General features: G+C 43.2%; 1 protein-coding gene across 1 annotated transcript; it reads left to right on the top strand.

The window, feature by feature from the left end:
• Window positions 1-566: 566 nt before the first annotated feature.
• LOC145088298 (putative pectate lyase 5) lies at window positions 567-4,999 on the top strand. Its single transcript, XM_079026558.1, has 5 exons — window positions 567-858; window positions 1,401-2,100; window positions 2,193-2,384; window positions 2,692-2,897; window positions 4,689-4,999. The coding sequence occupies exons 1-5, from the start codon at window positions 629-631 to the stop codon at window positions 4,924-4,926; spliced, it is 1,566 nt and encodes a 521-aa protein (XP_078882684.1). The 5' UTR covers window positions 567-628; the 3' UTR covers window positions 4,927-4,999.
• The last annotated feature ends 11,345 nt before the right edge of the window (window positions 5,000-16,344 follow it).

Below are 16,344 nucleotides of genomic sequence, written 5' to 3' on the forward strand. Positions count from 1 at the left end.
GCTAGATTTTGTCTTTCTTTTTTTATAAAAAGCAATGACCATCTGAGTATATATATCACACCCATATAAATATAAATATGGCACCATATATTGGGTATTTTAAGGAATAATTGTTATCTTAAATATAAGCCTTCTTATCTTAAATATAATCCTCACTTTATGATAATTTTAGTAAATATCTATTTTTTTTCCTTTCACCATTCGTGTGTATGAGAAATTAAATATTTTCTTATTATTTTATTCCTATAAATTCTCCTACCCAATTATTGGGTAGTATATGTGTATCATTTAATGCTCATTTAATGATATTTTAATACATTAATATGACAAATGTCATCTTCTAATTAAATACGAGGATTTATAGAAATAAAAATAGCAAGATATTTAATTTCTCTTCGTGTATTCATTATGCAAAGCAGAAAAACTACCTTAAACCAACAATATATTTCTCACCCATTTTTTGTTTTAACATCACATTCTCGTTGCCAATTGCTAATATTTTACTCACCGATTTGCCAATGACATTATTATTATTATTATTATTATTATTATTATTATATTTATATCTATAAACCACCGGTCGCATTTCTATCGACTTCCTCCTTCCTCCCTCTGCCCTTCATGTTGAATGCAAGTGTTTTGTTTCAGCTCTCTTGACAAACCCATTAAACCCCATTCCATTTATTGCATTTATCCTTCAAAATCGACACAAAATATGGCTCCTGCTCACTCTTCCAACACCTACATTCTATTCTTTTGCCTCCTAACATCTCTCTTCTCTGCCATTAGAGCTACTTTTAACCTCACACTCCCTCATCAACACCCTAATCCTGAAGCTGTTGTTCAAGAAGTACAAAGGTAAGATCTTTTGGGTATCTCTCTTCTTCTAATAGAAGTCTTGATATTTTTATGGAGATAAATGGGGAAATTAGGAGAAATGTCATCTGGGTTTTGCTCATTACTGTGTGTTACGAGCTGTGTATCATTCTTTTTAATAAAAAATTCAAGAAAACAAGGCTGGGTATGATCTTAATGCATATTGCATGCGCCCACATCTTGCTACCTTTTCCTTCTACACATGAATCTGTTTTTTGAGGATTAAATGGGGAATTTAGGAATCTGGATTTGCTCATTACTGTGTTCTACCGGTTGGGATTCACTTCTTTAACAGAAATTTCAAGAAAAATGACTGTTTTTTTAGACGATTTAGAGAAGTTCTGATCTGAGTTGTACTCATTACCACATTCTACCTTCTGGGTTTTTCAGAAATTCTGCCGGAAATCACCGGAAAAAGTTTGGGAAAAAAGTAGTGTTTTTCTGCTTACTATAACTGGTGTTCCGTGTAAATTTGCTTTATTTTGGATTACTTTGACTGATTTCCCTTTTTTTTTGACTTACAGGAGACTGAATGTGTCGATTTACAGAAGAGAAATGCTGGACACCGACGGTGGATGTCTCACCGGAAACCCAATCGACGATTGTTGGCGTTGCGACCCAAACTGGGCGAAAAACCGCCAACGTCTCGCTGACTGCGCTATTGGGTTCGGAAAATCCGCATTAGGCGGTAAAGGCGGCCAGATCTACGTCGTCACCGACTCTTCCGATCACGACGTCGTCAGTCCAACTCCGGGCACCCTCCGTTACGGCGTTTTACAAACCGAACCCCTCTGGATCGTCTTCTCATCCAACATGGTCATCAAACTGAAACACGAGCTCATCGTCAACAGCTACAAAACCATCGACGGCCGCGGTGCCAACGTCGCAATCACCGGCGGTGGCTGTATTACGCTCCAGTACGTCAGCAACGTCATCATCCACAATATACGCGTCTACGATTGTAAGCCATCGGGGAATACTAACATACGGTCAAGTCCAACGCATGTTGGGTATAGAGGCAAATCCGACGGTGATGGAATATCCATCGCTGGATCAAGAAACCTATGGATAGATCATTGTTCTCTCTCCCACTGTACGGATGGCTTGATTGACGCTGTTTTGGGGTCCACCGCCATTACCATTTCAAACAGCTATTTCACTCATCATAATGAAGTTATGCTCATGGGTCATGACGATGCGTACATGCCTGACAAAGGGATGCAGGTAAAATCTTTTTGGTGCATTAATCATCTGTAAATTATTACTAAATCTTTCCCTTACTATGTGTTGTTGGTGTTTGTGTGTGTTTTATACAGGTCACATTTGCATTTAATCATTTTGGGAGAGGTTTGATTCAAAGAATGCCAAGGTGTAGACATGGATATTTCCATGTTGTAAATAACGATTTCACAGAATGGAAGATGTACGCCATTGGTGGCAGTGCTGACCCGACAATCAATAGTCAGGGAAACCGCTATATTGCACCACCGAATGCAGACTCCAAAGAGGTAACTTATTCAAAATACATCTTTCGCCTAAATTTGATTAATATTTTGTTATTTTGGTCGATTTGTTTGTGTGTTTTTAGGACACAACATGTTATACTGGTGTGTGTAATTTATCAAATAATGATGAAGTACTTAGGTTTTGTTTGGTGAAACATCTATGCTTTTTTGGTTTGCTTTATCTTTTCCATTTTTGGCATAATCTTAAATCTCTAGGTTTGGATGTACATTCTTTTTCACTTTTAAATGCATGTTGATTAAATCTTGTAATTTTAAACTCCTAATCTTTGGTTATATTGCTTTTTAAAAGGTAACGAAGCGAGTGGACACGGATGAGGGAAATTGGGCGGGGTGGAACTGGCGGACGGATGGTGATATAATGGTGAACGGTGCGTTCTTCGTGCCCTCAGGTGATGGCATGAGTGCCATCTATGCGAAGGCGGCCAGCTATGAACCAAAGTCGGCCTCCCTCGTAACCCAACTCACAATGAACGCCGGAGTCTTCGGTGGGCCCAGGTATGTTACATTGGCCCCTACATACTCTTCCCTTTACAACTAGCATTACCAATAAAGGGATTTTATAGTAATTTCACTATCCAAATTTGCCTTGGCCCTTACCACCCAACTTGCATGGTAGTGGTTGGAAGAATATTTCAATATATGCTATTTCCACTCCACTTTTCGCTTCTAAACGGCTGAGTTGCAGAACAAATGTATGCATAATTGTATAGAGTATAGACTTTCTTTCCAATAGTATGATCTATCTATATGATGATAAATTGGTGGCAAATTCGTATGGGGTATCTTTTGTATGAATGAAATGAGCTGGAAATAGTAAAATGGAAGGTAGAAAAAGTAAAACTACAGACACATGATGTAACCCCACGTAACTTTACGTGGGTGCACGTGATCGTGCGGGGAATATAATAAAGTAACCAAATACGCCAACGGTCTTGAGTTGGCTTCACAAAATTTCTTATTCATCTCAGAGGACAACTCGTATTTCATGATGTACAAGTCCTTTAAGTGGATTTTATTTACAAAGAAGAGTAAACTAATATTTATATGTGTGAACCAATGGTTTTTTAGGCACCAAACACTATGTTTTAGCGGCCAAAGAGTCCCCACTGCCGTCTTGGAAACACCTTAAAAAAAGGGCATGAAGTGTTTTTTTATCTTGGGAAAAGGAACAAATACCATTTATTTATTTTAAGGCCCAAAAGTCCCACTGGCATCCATTCTTATAGCAAAAAGATTATTAGATAACAATTGGGGAAAGGGCAATCCTGTCTTTTTCCATATCAAATTATGAAAAAGGGGACATGATTTAGTAGCTCACACTTAAAGAATTTGGAAAATGGGTTTCATTAAGTCAATCACTAGGGACTTGGGTTTAGTAGATCCTGACGAAAATGTCCGCTTAGGTCACACAATTAAATAATTAGGAAAAGGGCAGAACTGTCATTTTCATTTGTGAGTGGAGCTCACCTAAGTAACTGGTTTAGTAGAAAAGTAACATAAGGACAATCCTGTCATTTTCATGTGGGGTAAATCCGTAAAAGGGGCAAAAGATTCTCTGAATAAATTAAGCAAAAAAAGAGAGCTTGACTTTACCATATAATGTAACAGGATTTTGTTTTCCTGGGTGAAAAATGTCAAAATCATTTCTGTCAGGACCTGAACGGAAATATTTAAGCAAGCTGGAAATTCTGACTTCTGAGTACATGCAATGGCCCCACAACATGGGGATTAGCTGCAATGCAAAATCATTCCTTCTAAATTAATACAATATCTTTATTTTTGTTATTTATGGATGCACGACATATTCTTATTCCAAAATTTGTTTTCCAACTTTTGCTATGTTTATTTAATGAAAATCATTACAAAATACTGATAAGATTGATTTTGACGGATAAAGTTTTGATTTTGTATCAATTTGTGACCGAAAATAAAATTTGTAGAAAAAATAATCAAAAAATAAAACTTTATTGATTTGATATAGCAATGTTTGTGGTAATTTTTAATTTTTTCCCTTTGACTATAGAAGGTATGTAATTATAGTAATATGAAAATTTTAGTCAATCATCATTGCAAAATCATATCACTGATTTCCACAATAACCTCTAGATTCACTTTTGAAGCGGCTTTTGTAACCCCTTTATGAAGTTACCACTAACCATTAAAAGTTGATTAAAAGCATTCAATTTATAAATGCCTACTTTTTTAAACCCTTCACATTAATGTGTACCACTTTCTTTGCATGATTTACAAGTTGTTAAAGGTTGTGTTTTCCTTTTGTTTGTATAGGGATGATGATGGAAGCGAGTCATTCACTGATGGCACCATCACTGGGGATAGTGCAAGTGGGAACACCGGGAGAAGCGGTGGCGGTGGTGATGATGGTGACTACTTTGGGATGATATTTGGTGGTGGCACGGTTGCAGTATCACCACCTCCGGTCACCATGTTTTTTATTATTTTAATTTTATACATTATAACTACCACCAACAATGGTGGTTTATTTTCATTATTATTATTCTTATAGTGATTAATTTGGAGATTTTGATTGCTAAATTAAAAGAGCAAGAAAAAAGAAAAGTTGACAAGAAAGTTCATCATTTTGGTCCCTACTTTTTTTTTTTTTATGTATGGTCCATTGATGTGGTTAACTCATAATATGTTGCATTTTCCGAACATTTTGCTTTGGAAAAAAAAGGGAGGAGGGATGCTATAAATTTAGATAAAACATCTACATCATAGCTGTTAAAGATCTCTATTTTGATCTTAAGATCTTACCAACAAAAAATAAAAAACAATCCTGGTAATTTTAGGATCCATTTAAAGCAAGATCTATTATGGAAAATCCTGACTGGGATATTAAGGTTATAACCCGATATGATCCTATATCTCTTTAGTTGTTATTATATAGCTGAGCTTTAAAGATTTATTCAAACAATTTGAAATTAGACAGAAAGTGAGTATAACCATTTCACAAGAGGCAAAAAGTGTCACTGATAACGAGTACATCAAGATCTTATGTCTTTTAAGTGTTTGAGTTTAACGTGAGTTAAATCTAATATTATCCTCTTATGATAAGAGTTTGAGAACTCAATTTTGCAATACATATACACATAGTTTCGAGTCTACCTTTAAATATCTGATGTTTTAGTGACTCAACCATCAGTGAGTCTAACCATTATAACTACTTGTATTGTTTATCCTTTTCTAAACTCTTACATATTCAACATCTATATTTGAGTGTATCTTTGTAATTGTTTGTTGGAAGAATGCTGTTTTGAATCTACTTTAAAGTTTATACGGATATTGTGTAGTTGTGTGACGGGGTTTGTTACATACTTTTAATCTAGCGTGTTGTGATGGACTTGATTGGTATATATAGTTGTTAAACTTATTATGTTGTGTTCATAATATGTATAATACAATCTGTGGTGATCACAGAAATTAGGAAGATTTAAGATAGGAATGTTGGTTGAGTAACATTTTTCTTTCCAGCTTAAGAAGATAGAATGTGGGTGGTCCTGATTGCATTTTTATATCAACAAGTCCATTTCAATCGTCTTTAAATACTCGTTTGGTTTTATAGCGTCTGACGTCAAAATAAACATGGGATGTTCCTGTCTAGGAGATGTTTCAAACCGTCCAATTTCAATTTTATACAACTTTTTATCGAATCTTTACGTCTCTATGTATATCTTACTTTTCTTTTTCATTTTTTCTTTTTGTTTTTTCCTTTTCAGTTTTATATTTGAGTCGACTTGTAGTTTCATCTGGCTGTTGAAATTGTGAGCCTAAACTACCACAAGATCCCATCATTTACACCATTTTTTTATACTACATAAATTATTTCATATTTTGGTGTAAAAAGTATGTTATTTTTTTTACAACTAAATGATATTAAACTTTCATATGACAATTTTGGTCCTTCAAGTGTTAGGTTTATATATTTTTACTTTATTTAATTTATTGGTTATATACAATGTTCTAAAAAGCTCGACATGACTTCTTCATGGCTCCAAAGCTTGTATTTACCGCCAAGCTTTGACAAAATGTCGCTTTAAGTCACATATGTATATAAAAATGAATAATAGTATAAAATATATAAAAAATTATTAATTATATACATAATTGCCGCCTTAAGTCTCATTTTACAAACGACGTGCCACGCTTGACATTTCCGTCAATTCATGCCCTATGTTATTTAGAGCCTTGGTTATATATTAAATGTAATAATCTCTGGTTGTAATATTAGACCATCTGATATGGTCACAATGAAGATGCTTGTGGTCGATGTGTCCAATAAGGCAATAACCACCACCGCGCACATTATCCCGTCGGTTTGTGCTGGGGCGTTGTTGTCGTCGATTGTAGTGGGGAGGACAGAAGAGGATGACCAATGGTATTCGAATACCATTTTTGTAAGTTGAGATTCTCTGAATTTATATTTGTAATATATGAGTGTGTGTTTACATAGAGTTACAATGGTCCTATATAAACGACCTTATGCAACCTCCATTCCCCCTTTATGCTCCCAAACACTTCTCATAGCAAACCCTAGCCGTTTTTGAGGAAATCCAAGGCTTTTGAGTGATTCTTGTGAGTTTTGACCTCAAGGAAGAAGGAAGAGCATAGGAGGATCAAGAGGAGACTGAAGGATTCGAGTTTGGTTCACCATTTGCAGTCTACAGAAGGTATATAGTCTAAACCTTGCTCATTCATTCGTTAGATCCCTCTTTGGGGTGATTTAGGGATTTTATAAGCCATTTTTGGTGGCCAACCATGTTTGCAAACATGGTTGGGGGTTTGAGCTTCTGGATCATGTCATTATTGGAGTCACAAGACAGATTTGGGATGCTTTTGCACTCAAGGAAGGCCCCATGCAACAAAAGAACCATTTTAAAGCCTTTTAAGCTCAAAAGTCCCATGCATGCACGTAAAGTTTGTAACTTTACGTGCTAGATCGAGTTTAGGGGCCTGGATCTACATTTTGATCAAAGGTTGTACATCAGAAAGCGAAGATTTAGTGAGTGGTTGTGACCAAATCGGCGAGTCCGTTCTTGGACTAGGCGAGTCAAGGACAGGACCCGTGTATCAGTTGATGATGAACTCGACGATTTGTTCATACAACTCGGCGAGTCGGATGAGGATTCAGTCGATGTTCATTTAGAAGGAAAAAATCATCGAGTCATCGCCTAACTCGACGAGTAGAGACGAGTATGAGGTCTAATGGAAGGATAGGGACTCGGTGAGTTGGCGAGCCAACTCGGCAAGTCAGGTCAACTAGAAGTTGACTTTGACTTTGACTTGGTTAGGGGTAAAATGGTCATTTTACCCTAAGAGTAGATGTCAGTTTCTAACTAAGTGTTTTGTGGGAATTATAGTCGGAGGATTTCCAGAGTAGCAGCGGCAGCAGTCAGTGGATTCCCGCACAGTTCAGCAGCTACTACGAGGTGAGTTACCTTCCAGTAGCGGTGGGTCTATGGCCACAATGTCGGCCCACCGGTAAGGATCATATACTAGATGTTTGTCTTTGTGATATTCATCTGTGTTGTTACTACCTGATATGTTATATGCTAGCATGATATGGTATGTGACAGTGATAGAGTTCGATTGTTAGGACCGAAGGGTAGGTTAGGCGCCCCAGATATGCCTAACAGTATGTTATGACATGTTTAGCTGCTAGCATGATATGTTACATGAGATAGAGGTAGTAGGAGGGGGAAGAGTCCCCGAGATTCGGTTGTTAGGACCGAAGGGTAGGTCGGACACCCCAGATATGTCTGACAATAGATTATGCTATGATATATGTGATAGTAGTAGTAGGGGTGAAATAGTCCCCGAGGTTCGGTTGTTAGGACCGAAGGGTAGTCAGCACCCCAGAATGGCTTGACACAGGTAGGACGGCACCCCAGAATGGCCGCATGGGTAGGTCGGCACCCCAGAATGGTCGTACGGGTAGGTCGGCACCCCAGAATGGTCGTACCGGGTAGGTCAGGCACCCCAGAAATGTCTGGCAGTATGTATGTTATGTGATTGTACGACATGTGGTACGATAGGGGAACTCACTAAGCTTCGTGCTTACAGTTTTTAGTTTTGGTTTCAGGTACCTCTTCAGCGAAGGGGAAGGAGCTGGCGCGGTAGTGGCACATCATACACACACACATTGGTTTTCCGCATTATGAGATGTTCTGGGATTGTACTCTGACATTATTATTATTTTCATGTGTTGGGTTTTCAGACACGAAATATGTATTGTGAAATGATATGTTCGGATGATGTTTTACTACAAATGTTTTACAAACCACTTAATTTAAATGAAATTTTTGGCATGTATTTTTGGGCTATTACATGTTGGTATCGGAGCCCTGGTTTGAGGGATTCGGACACACCTTCTGGGGCGTCTGGACTCAAACCGAGGGATTAAAAGATTTTATAAGAAAATAGTTTTCTAAAGAATAAAACAGAAGATATTTTGTTTTAGAAAGAACAAGTGTGTGACGTGCGCGACCGACCGAGCTCAAGTAAGTATTCCCCAAAGTACCCATACAAGTTTATGTTACGTTATCAGTTTCAATAGAACAACATGCTGGAATAGGAATAAGGATCTAGGAGTGATGCCTTATGTGCCTGCTTTATATGCTTCAGCTTATGAGAGTTGCATGCTAGATTTGATTAGACAGCAGTATGATAGCCTGTTTAGGTTATGCCTGATAGTATGAGCTTAGCATTGTATGCTAGTGCAGTTCCTGTTATGAGGATATAGTTGCTTGAGATTGTTCCCTTTTGTCCGAATGCTGTTTGCTTTGTGCTATGTGGGCTTTAAGTGATGGGAGTTACCTGTTAGGTGAATACGTTAAAGTCACATGTGATCAGGGTTGAATAATCTCAGAGTGTTGGATTTGACCCTATTGAGTAGCTCTTGTTTGAGTCCTAACCGTTGTAGGGATGAGTCCCTTACTCGAAGGATTATCCGAGCCTCGTTGCATATGATTGTATTCAGGTAATGGCTAATTGACATTACAAAGAGACCTTCAGCAGCTGAGGACTAGGTTGGGTGGAGTCAGAGGTTTCCTAGGGTAAGCCTAGGATAAGAGTAGCAGAGATCAGCAGTGGTGAAAGGGATCTGGTGGAGTCAAGGCAGTCCTTAATGAAGGTACGGATAGATGTGGAAGGTAGTATGGGCCCGTACTACTGAAAGTAGAGGATCCGTACCCGAATTAGGGAAGGCTAAGACACGACCGGGGAACTTGTAATAGATGTGATCCCTTTAGAGGTATCAGTATCACTTAATAGTTGCCTGTATGTATTGCAGAATGGTGGTACTACGTCAGAGGCCAGCAGTTGGCAGTTCTGGAGAGGGATCAGGTTCCGAGCCAGTAGATGAGAGGCTACGCGAGTTCATCGTGTCAGAGATCACCAGAGGCATCCTTGAGTCGACCCCCATCATTTTCGGGTCGATCAAGGAAGGGATAGTTGAGCTGATGGAGGACCGCCTCAGGGCGTTCAAGAGTGACATGGCATCTGGTCAGTCAAGATCTCGTACACTGTCCTTTAAGGACTTTAGGGGCAGTGGTGCGCTGGATTTCCATGGGGCGAAGGACTCGATTGCTGCCAGACAATGGATTGCGGACATTGAGTCCGCACAGCTGACCAGCTTCTGCCCCGAGGGGTCGAAGGTGAGACATGCAGCAGGATGTTTGTGAGACCGAGCTAGAGATTGGTGGGAGTCCGTTGGTGACTCATTGGGAGCCTCGACTGTTGAGGCTATGACCTGGTCGGACTTTGTGACCAGGTTCAGGGCAGAGTTTGTGCCGGTTGTCGAGCTTCAGCAGCTCGCCAGGGAGTTTTTAGATATGAGGCAGACGACGGAGACTATGTCGGAGATCGCCGCCAAGTTCCGGGAGAGGACGTTATTAGTGCCCCAGTATGCGGGGGATGAGGATATGAGGAGGACCCGCTACCATGACATGCTACGGGCTGACATCCGAGAGCATGTTAGCTTTTCAGCTTGCCCTACCTTGGAGTCCATGATTGCCAGGGTGAGGGAGAGGGAGATCAATCTGGAGCATGTCCGGAAGAGGAAAGTAGGGGAGGGGCAGTCGATTGGGGCTTCGGGGAAGAAGCCCAAGGGATCCGATGGTAGGCCGAAAGGCTAGTCAGGACCGGTCCGCTGCAGGAAATGCGGCAGGCCACATGAGGGGGCGTGTAGACTGGGATCGTCGAGCTTCTACAAGTGCGGCAAGACGGGGCATTTCAGCAAGGATTGTACTGCCCCTGCACCGGTTATTCAGACGTCTGAGTTGCTGTGTTTCCACTGCAACCAGAGGCGCCACAAGAAGGCCAATTTCCCTAGTTGACAGCAGCATCAGTGCCAGTGAAGGCGCCAGCTCCAGCGACCCTGCGGATCACTGATGGCCGGCAGGGCAAGGCAGAGGCTCCAGTGATGAGGAGCCGGGCATTCCAGTTGACTACCGATGAGGCACGCGCTACACCCGATGTGGTGACGGGTATGACTTCTTATTTAAGTTGTTATGATATGTTGTTGTGATTTTGATATGTTATGTATGTGCTCTGTTTAGGATCGTTCCATGTGAACAGTATCCCAGTTCAGGTATTGTTTGATTTGGGTGCTACCCGATCGTTTGTTTCTCTCGCGCTCAGCAAGAGATTTTCCGCATCTTCAGGCATGTTTGATTGCCCTCTAGACGTAGAGATTGTAGATGACCATTCGGTGCGAGCATCGACAGTGTTCCGAGATTGTGTGCTGAGGTTATTTGAGGAGCGTTATCTAGCGGATCTGGTTTCCATACCTTTGCGGGGGAACAAGGTTATTATCGGTATGGATTGGTTAAGCCCCAATGGGGCAGTGATCGACTGCGCACATCAGTTGGTGCGGATCAGGACCCCAAGTGGGGGAGAGCTGGTGATTCAGGGCGAGAGGTCACAGCGAGGACCAGCCCTATGTTCAGCAGCGAGAGCTAGGCATTACCTCCAGCAGGGTTGCGCAGGTTATGTCGCGTATGTTATGGATACCCGGGAGACGGGTAGAGCGACGGTGGGTGAGGTGCCCGTAGTACGAGAGTTCGCTGACGTATTCCCTGAGGAGCTGCCTGGGATACCTCCGGAGCGCCAGGTGGAGTTCAGGATCGACCTAGTCCCTGGTGCGGCTTCGATAGCCAAGGCACCCTATCGGTTGGCTCCTCCCGAGATGCAGGAGTTGTCTACGCAGCTGCAGGAGCTGCTAGACAAAGGATTTATCAGGACAAGTAGTTCGCCTTGGGGAGCCCGATTCTGTTTGTGAAGAAGAAGGACGGGTCGCATCATATGTGTATAGACTATAGGGAGCTGAATAAGGTAACGGTGAAGAATCGTTACCTACTCTCGAGGATTGATGACCTCTTTGACCAGCTACAGGGAGTAACTTGGTTCTCCAAGATTGATCTGCGTTCAGGATATCATCAGATGAGATTCAGGGAGGAGGATGTGCAGAAGACCGCGTTTCGGACGCGCTATGGCCATTACGAGTTTGTGGTGATGCCCTTCGGGCTCACCAATGCTCCTGCCGCGTTCATGGACCTCATGAATTGCGTGTGTAGACCAATGTTAGACCGGTCAGTGATAGTGTTTATCGATGATATTTTGGTTTATTCCAAGACGCAGGAGGAGCACGAGGAGCACCTGCGGGAGGTTCTGGAGACTTTGAGGAGGGAGAGCTTGTATGCCAAGTTCTCCAAATGTGAGTTTTGGTTGCGTGAGGTGCAGTTTCTTGCGCACCTTGTCAACCAGAACGGGATTTCGGTAGACCCGACCAAGGTGGAGGCCGTGATGAGATGGGAGGTTCCGAAGTCTCCATCTGAGATTCGGAGTTTCCTGGGATTAGCGGGCTATTATCGGAGATTCATCCAGGATTTCTCCAAGATAGTCGTACCGTTGACCAGGCTAACAAGGAAGGTTGTGGTCTTTCGTTGGGGGCCTGAGCAGCAGGCAGCGTTCGAGACACTAAGACAAAAATTGTGTGAGGCGCCAATCTTAGCCCTGCCAGAGGGCATGGAGGATTTTGTTGTGTACTGCGATGCGTCCATCTTAGGTTTGGGCGCGGTGTTGATGCAGAGAGGGCATGTCATTGCCTACGCGTCAAGGCAGTTGAAGCCTCACGAGGCAAATTACCCAACGCATGACTTGGAGCTGGGGGCTGTTGTGTTTGCCCTCAAGATTTGGCGTCATTACCTCTATGGGGTTTGTTGTACCATTTACACGGACCATAAGAGTTTGAGGTACCTCATGGATCAGTCGAATCTAAACATGAGGCAGCGTCGGTGGATGGATGTGGTAAAGGATTACGATTGCGAGATCCTTTATCACCCGGGTAAGGCCAATGTGGTGGCCGATGCGCTTAGCCGCAAGGCGGCGCCGATCAGGGGTATCTGCATGCGGATGACAGTGGTGACTCCGTTATTGGAGCGGATTCGGGAGGCCCAGCAGGAGGCCATGAAGGAGGAACATCGGAAGAGTGAGCGCATAGTGGGTCGGGTTTCCTCCTTTGACTATGACAGCAGGGGATTATTGACATTACACCGCAGAGTGTGGGTGCCATACCTCGGAAGCGTGCGCTAGGTCTTGATGGAGTAGGCGCACAAATCCCGATTCTCCATTCATCCCGGGGCGACGAAGATGTATAGGGATCTTCGTATGGACTATTGGTGGCCCTGCATGAAGCGGGATGTGGCATGGTACGTGGAGCGGTGCTTGACCTGCAGGAAGGTCAAGGTCGAGCATTAGAGACCTCGCGACAAGATGCAGCCGTTGGATATCCCGCTGTGGAAATGGGAGGATATTACGATGGATTTTATTACGAAGCTTCCCAGGACAGCGCGGGGAATGGATTCGATATGGGTCATCGTGGATCGATTGACCAAGAGCGCCCACTTTATCCCGATTCAGGAGAGCATCTCGGCCGAGAAATTGGCCGATATCTATATCAGAGAGGTGGTGGCCCGACACGGAGTGCCAGTTTCGGTGATTTCGGATAGGGATGTGCGGTTCACATCCAGGTTTTGGAAGAAATTTCACGACGAGTTGGGTACTCGTCTGCATTTCAGCACTGCCTTTCACCCGCAGACGGATGGCCAGAGCGAGCGGACCATTCAGACTCTGGAGGACATGCTGCGGGCTTGTGTTTTAGACTTTGGAGGTAACTGGGATACCTAACTTCTGTTGGCGGAGTTCTCGTATAATAATAGCTATCATGCGAGCATCGACCATCCTCCTTTCGAGATGTTGTATGGGAGGAGGTGCAGGACCCCGATATGATGGGGCGAGGTTGGCCAGAGAGTCATGGGGAGCACCGAACTGGTGCTCAAGACGACAGAAAAGATTCAGCAGGTTCGGAGCAGGCTTCAGACTGCTCAGAGTCGGCAGAAAAGTTATGCCAACAAGCGCCGATCAGATCTGGAATTCCAGGTCGGAGATATGGTTCCCCTGAAAGTGTCGCCTTGGAAAGGCGTCATTCGATTCAGGAAGCGGGGTAAGTTGGGCCCAAGGTATATTGGACATTTCAGGGTTATAGCCCGAGTTGGCAAGGTGGAATATAGGCTGGATTTTCCAGCCGAACTTAGTTAGATCCACATCACTTTCCACGTCTCTTAGCTGTGGAAGTGCCTAGTGGACGATACAGCGGTGGTACCCTTCGAGGACATTCAGGTTGATGGCAGCCTGAATTACATGAGCGGCCTGTAGCGATCCTTGACCAGAAGTCGAAGGATCTGAGGAACAAAAGAGTAGAACTCGTGAAGGTGCAATGGCAGCACCGGAAGGGGTCAGAGTGGACTTGGGAGCCGGTGGATAAGATGATGGAGCACTACCCCGAGCTGTTTCAGGATCGAGCGGCAGACTTCAGGGACGAAGTCTAAAATAAGTGGGGGAGATTTGTAGCACTTGGTTCTTGGTACGTATTCTGTTATTAAATCTTCATTTATTTTTGCATTTTAGCCTTGGACTCGGCGAGTCGAAGGACTGACTCGCTGAGTAGAAGCGGGATGAGGCGCGGAGTTTAAGCTACGGACTCGACGAGTCGGGTCCCGGACTCGGCGAGTAGCCGCTGTTGGGACAAAAACCCTAATCCAGGGGTTTGCACCCTATTTAAACGACCTTATGCAGCCTCCATTCCCCCTTTATGCTCCCAAACACTTCTCATAGCAAACCCTAGCCGTTTTTGAGGAAATCCAAGGCTTTTGAGTGATTCTTGTGAGTTTTGACCTCAAGGAAGAAGGATGAGCATAAGAGGATCAAGAGGAGACTGAAGGATTCGAGTTTGGTTCACCATTTGCAGTCTACAGAAGGTATAAATTCTAAACCTTGCTCATTCATTCGTTAGATCCCTCTTTGGGGTGATTTAGGGCTTTTATAAGCCATTTTTGGTGGCCAACCATGTTTGCAAACATCGTTGGGGGTTTGAGCTTCTGGATCATATCATTATTGGAGTCACAAGACATTTTTGGATGCTTTTGCACTCAAGGAAGGCCCCATGCAACAAAAGAACCATTTTAGAGCCTTTTAAGCTCAAAAGTCCCATGCATGCACGTAAAGTTTGTAACTTTACGTGCTAGATCGAGTTTAGGGGCCTGGATCTACATTTTGATCAAGGCTTGTACATCAGAAAGCGAAGATTCAGTGAGTGGTTGTGACCAACTCGGCGAGTCCTAGGTTCTGTCCCATATCAGTTGAGGGTCATAAGGACCCAGTTGAGTGTGGAAAGGTTTTAAGGGGGTCCCAAAGGGTGACCCAACGTTCTGGACTAAGCCATTGTTCTGGAAATTCATGGGACTCGGCGAGTGCATGAACAGACTCGACGAGTTGTTCATATAACTCGGCGAGTCGGATGAGGATTCAGTCAATGTTCATTTAGAAGGAAAAACTCGTCGAGTCATCGCCTAACTTGATGAGTAGAGACGGGTATGAGGTCTAATGGAAGCATAGGGACTCGGCGAGTTGGCGAGCCAACTCGGCGAGTCAGGTCAACTAGAAGTTGACTTTGACTTTGACTTGGTCAGGGGTAAAATGGTCATTTTACCCTAAGAGTAGATGTCAATTTCTAACTAAGTGTTTTGTGGAAATTATAGCCGGAGGATTTCCGGAGTAGCAGCGGCAGCAGTCAGAGTATTCCCGCACAGTTCAGCAGCTACTACGAGGTGAGTTACCTTCCAGTAGCGGTGGGTCTACGGCCACAATGTCGGCCCACCAGTAGGGATCGTATGCTAGATGTTTGTCTTTGTGATATTCATCTGTGTTGTTACTACCTGATATGTTATATGCTAGCATGATATGGTATGTGACAGTGATAGAGTTCGATTGTTAGGACCGAAGGGTAGGTTAGGCGCCCCAGATATGCCTAACAGTATGTTATGACATGTTTAGCTGCTAGCATGATATGTTACATGAGATAGAGGTAGTAGGAGGGGGAAGAGTCCCCGAGATTCGGTTGTTAGGACCGAAGGGTAGGTCGGACACCCCAGATATGTCTGACAATAGATTATGCTATGATATATGTGATAGTAGTAGTAAGGGGTGAAATAGTCCCCGAGGTTCGGTTGTTAGGACCGAAGGGTAGTCAGCACCCCAGAATGGCTCGACATGGGTAGGTCAGCGCCCCAGAATGGCTTGACACGGGTAGGTCGGCACCCCAGAATGGTCATACGGGTAGGTCGGCACCCCAGAATGGTCGTACCGGGAAGGTCAGGCACCCCAGAAATGTCTGGCAGTATGTATGTTATGTGATTGTACGGCATGTGGTACGATGGGGGAACTCACTAAGCTTCGTGCTTACAGTTTTCAGTTTTGGTTTCAGGTACTTCTTCAGCGAAGGGGAAGGAGCTGGCGCGGTAGTGGCACATCATACACACACACACACACATTGGTTTTTCGCATTATGAGATGTTCTGGGATTGTA

Source organism: Lactuca serriola, chromosome 2, assembly GCF_051521515.1.
Source record: "Lactuca serriola cultivar US96UC23 chromosome 2, Lser_US96UC23_V15, whole genome shotgun sequence".
Classification (NCBI taxonomy): Eukaryota; Viridiplantae; Streptophyta; class Magnoliopsida; order Asterales; family Asteraceae; genus Lactuca; species Lactuca serriola.

Bases quoted from the DNA above. Each gene is read 5' to 3' on its own strand.
- LOC145088298 (XM_079026558.1), top strand. From the start codon at position 629: ATGCAAGTGTTTTGTTTCAGCTCTCTTGACAAACCCATTAAACCCCAT. The intron at 2,101-2,192 runs GTAAAATCTTTT...TGTTTTATACAG, and splicing joins TGCCTGACAAAGGGATGCAG to GTCACATTTGCATTTAATCA. The intron at 2,385-2,691 runs GTAACTTATTCA...GCTTTTTAAAAG, and splicing joins CGAATGCAGACTCCAAAGAG to GTAACGAAGCGAGTGGACAC.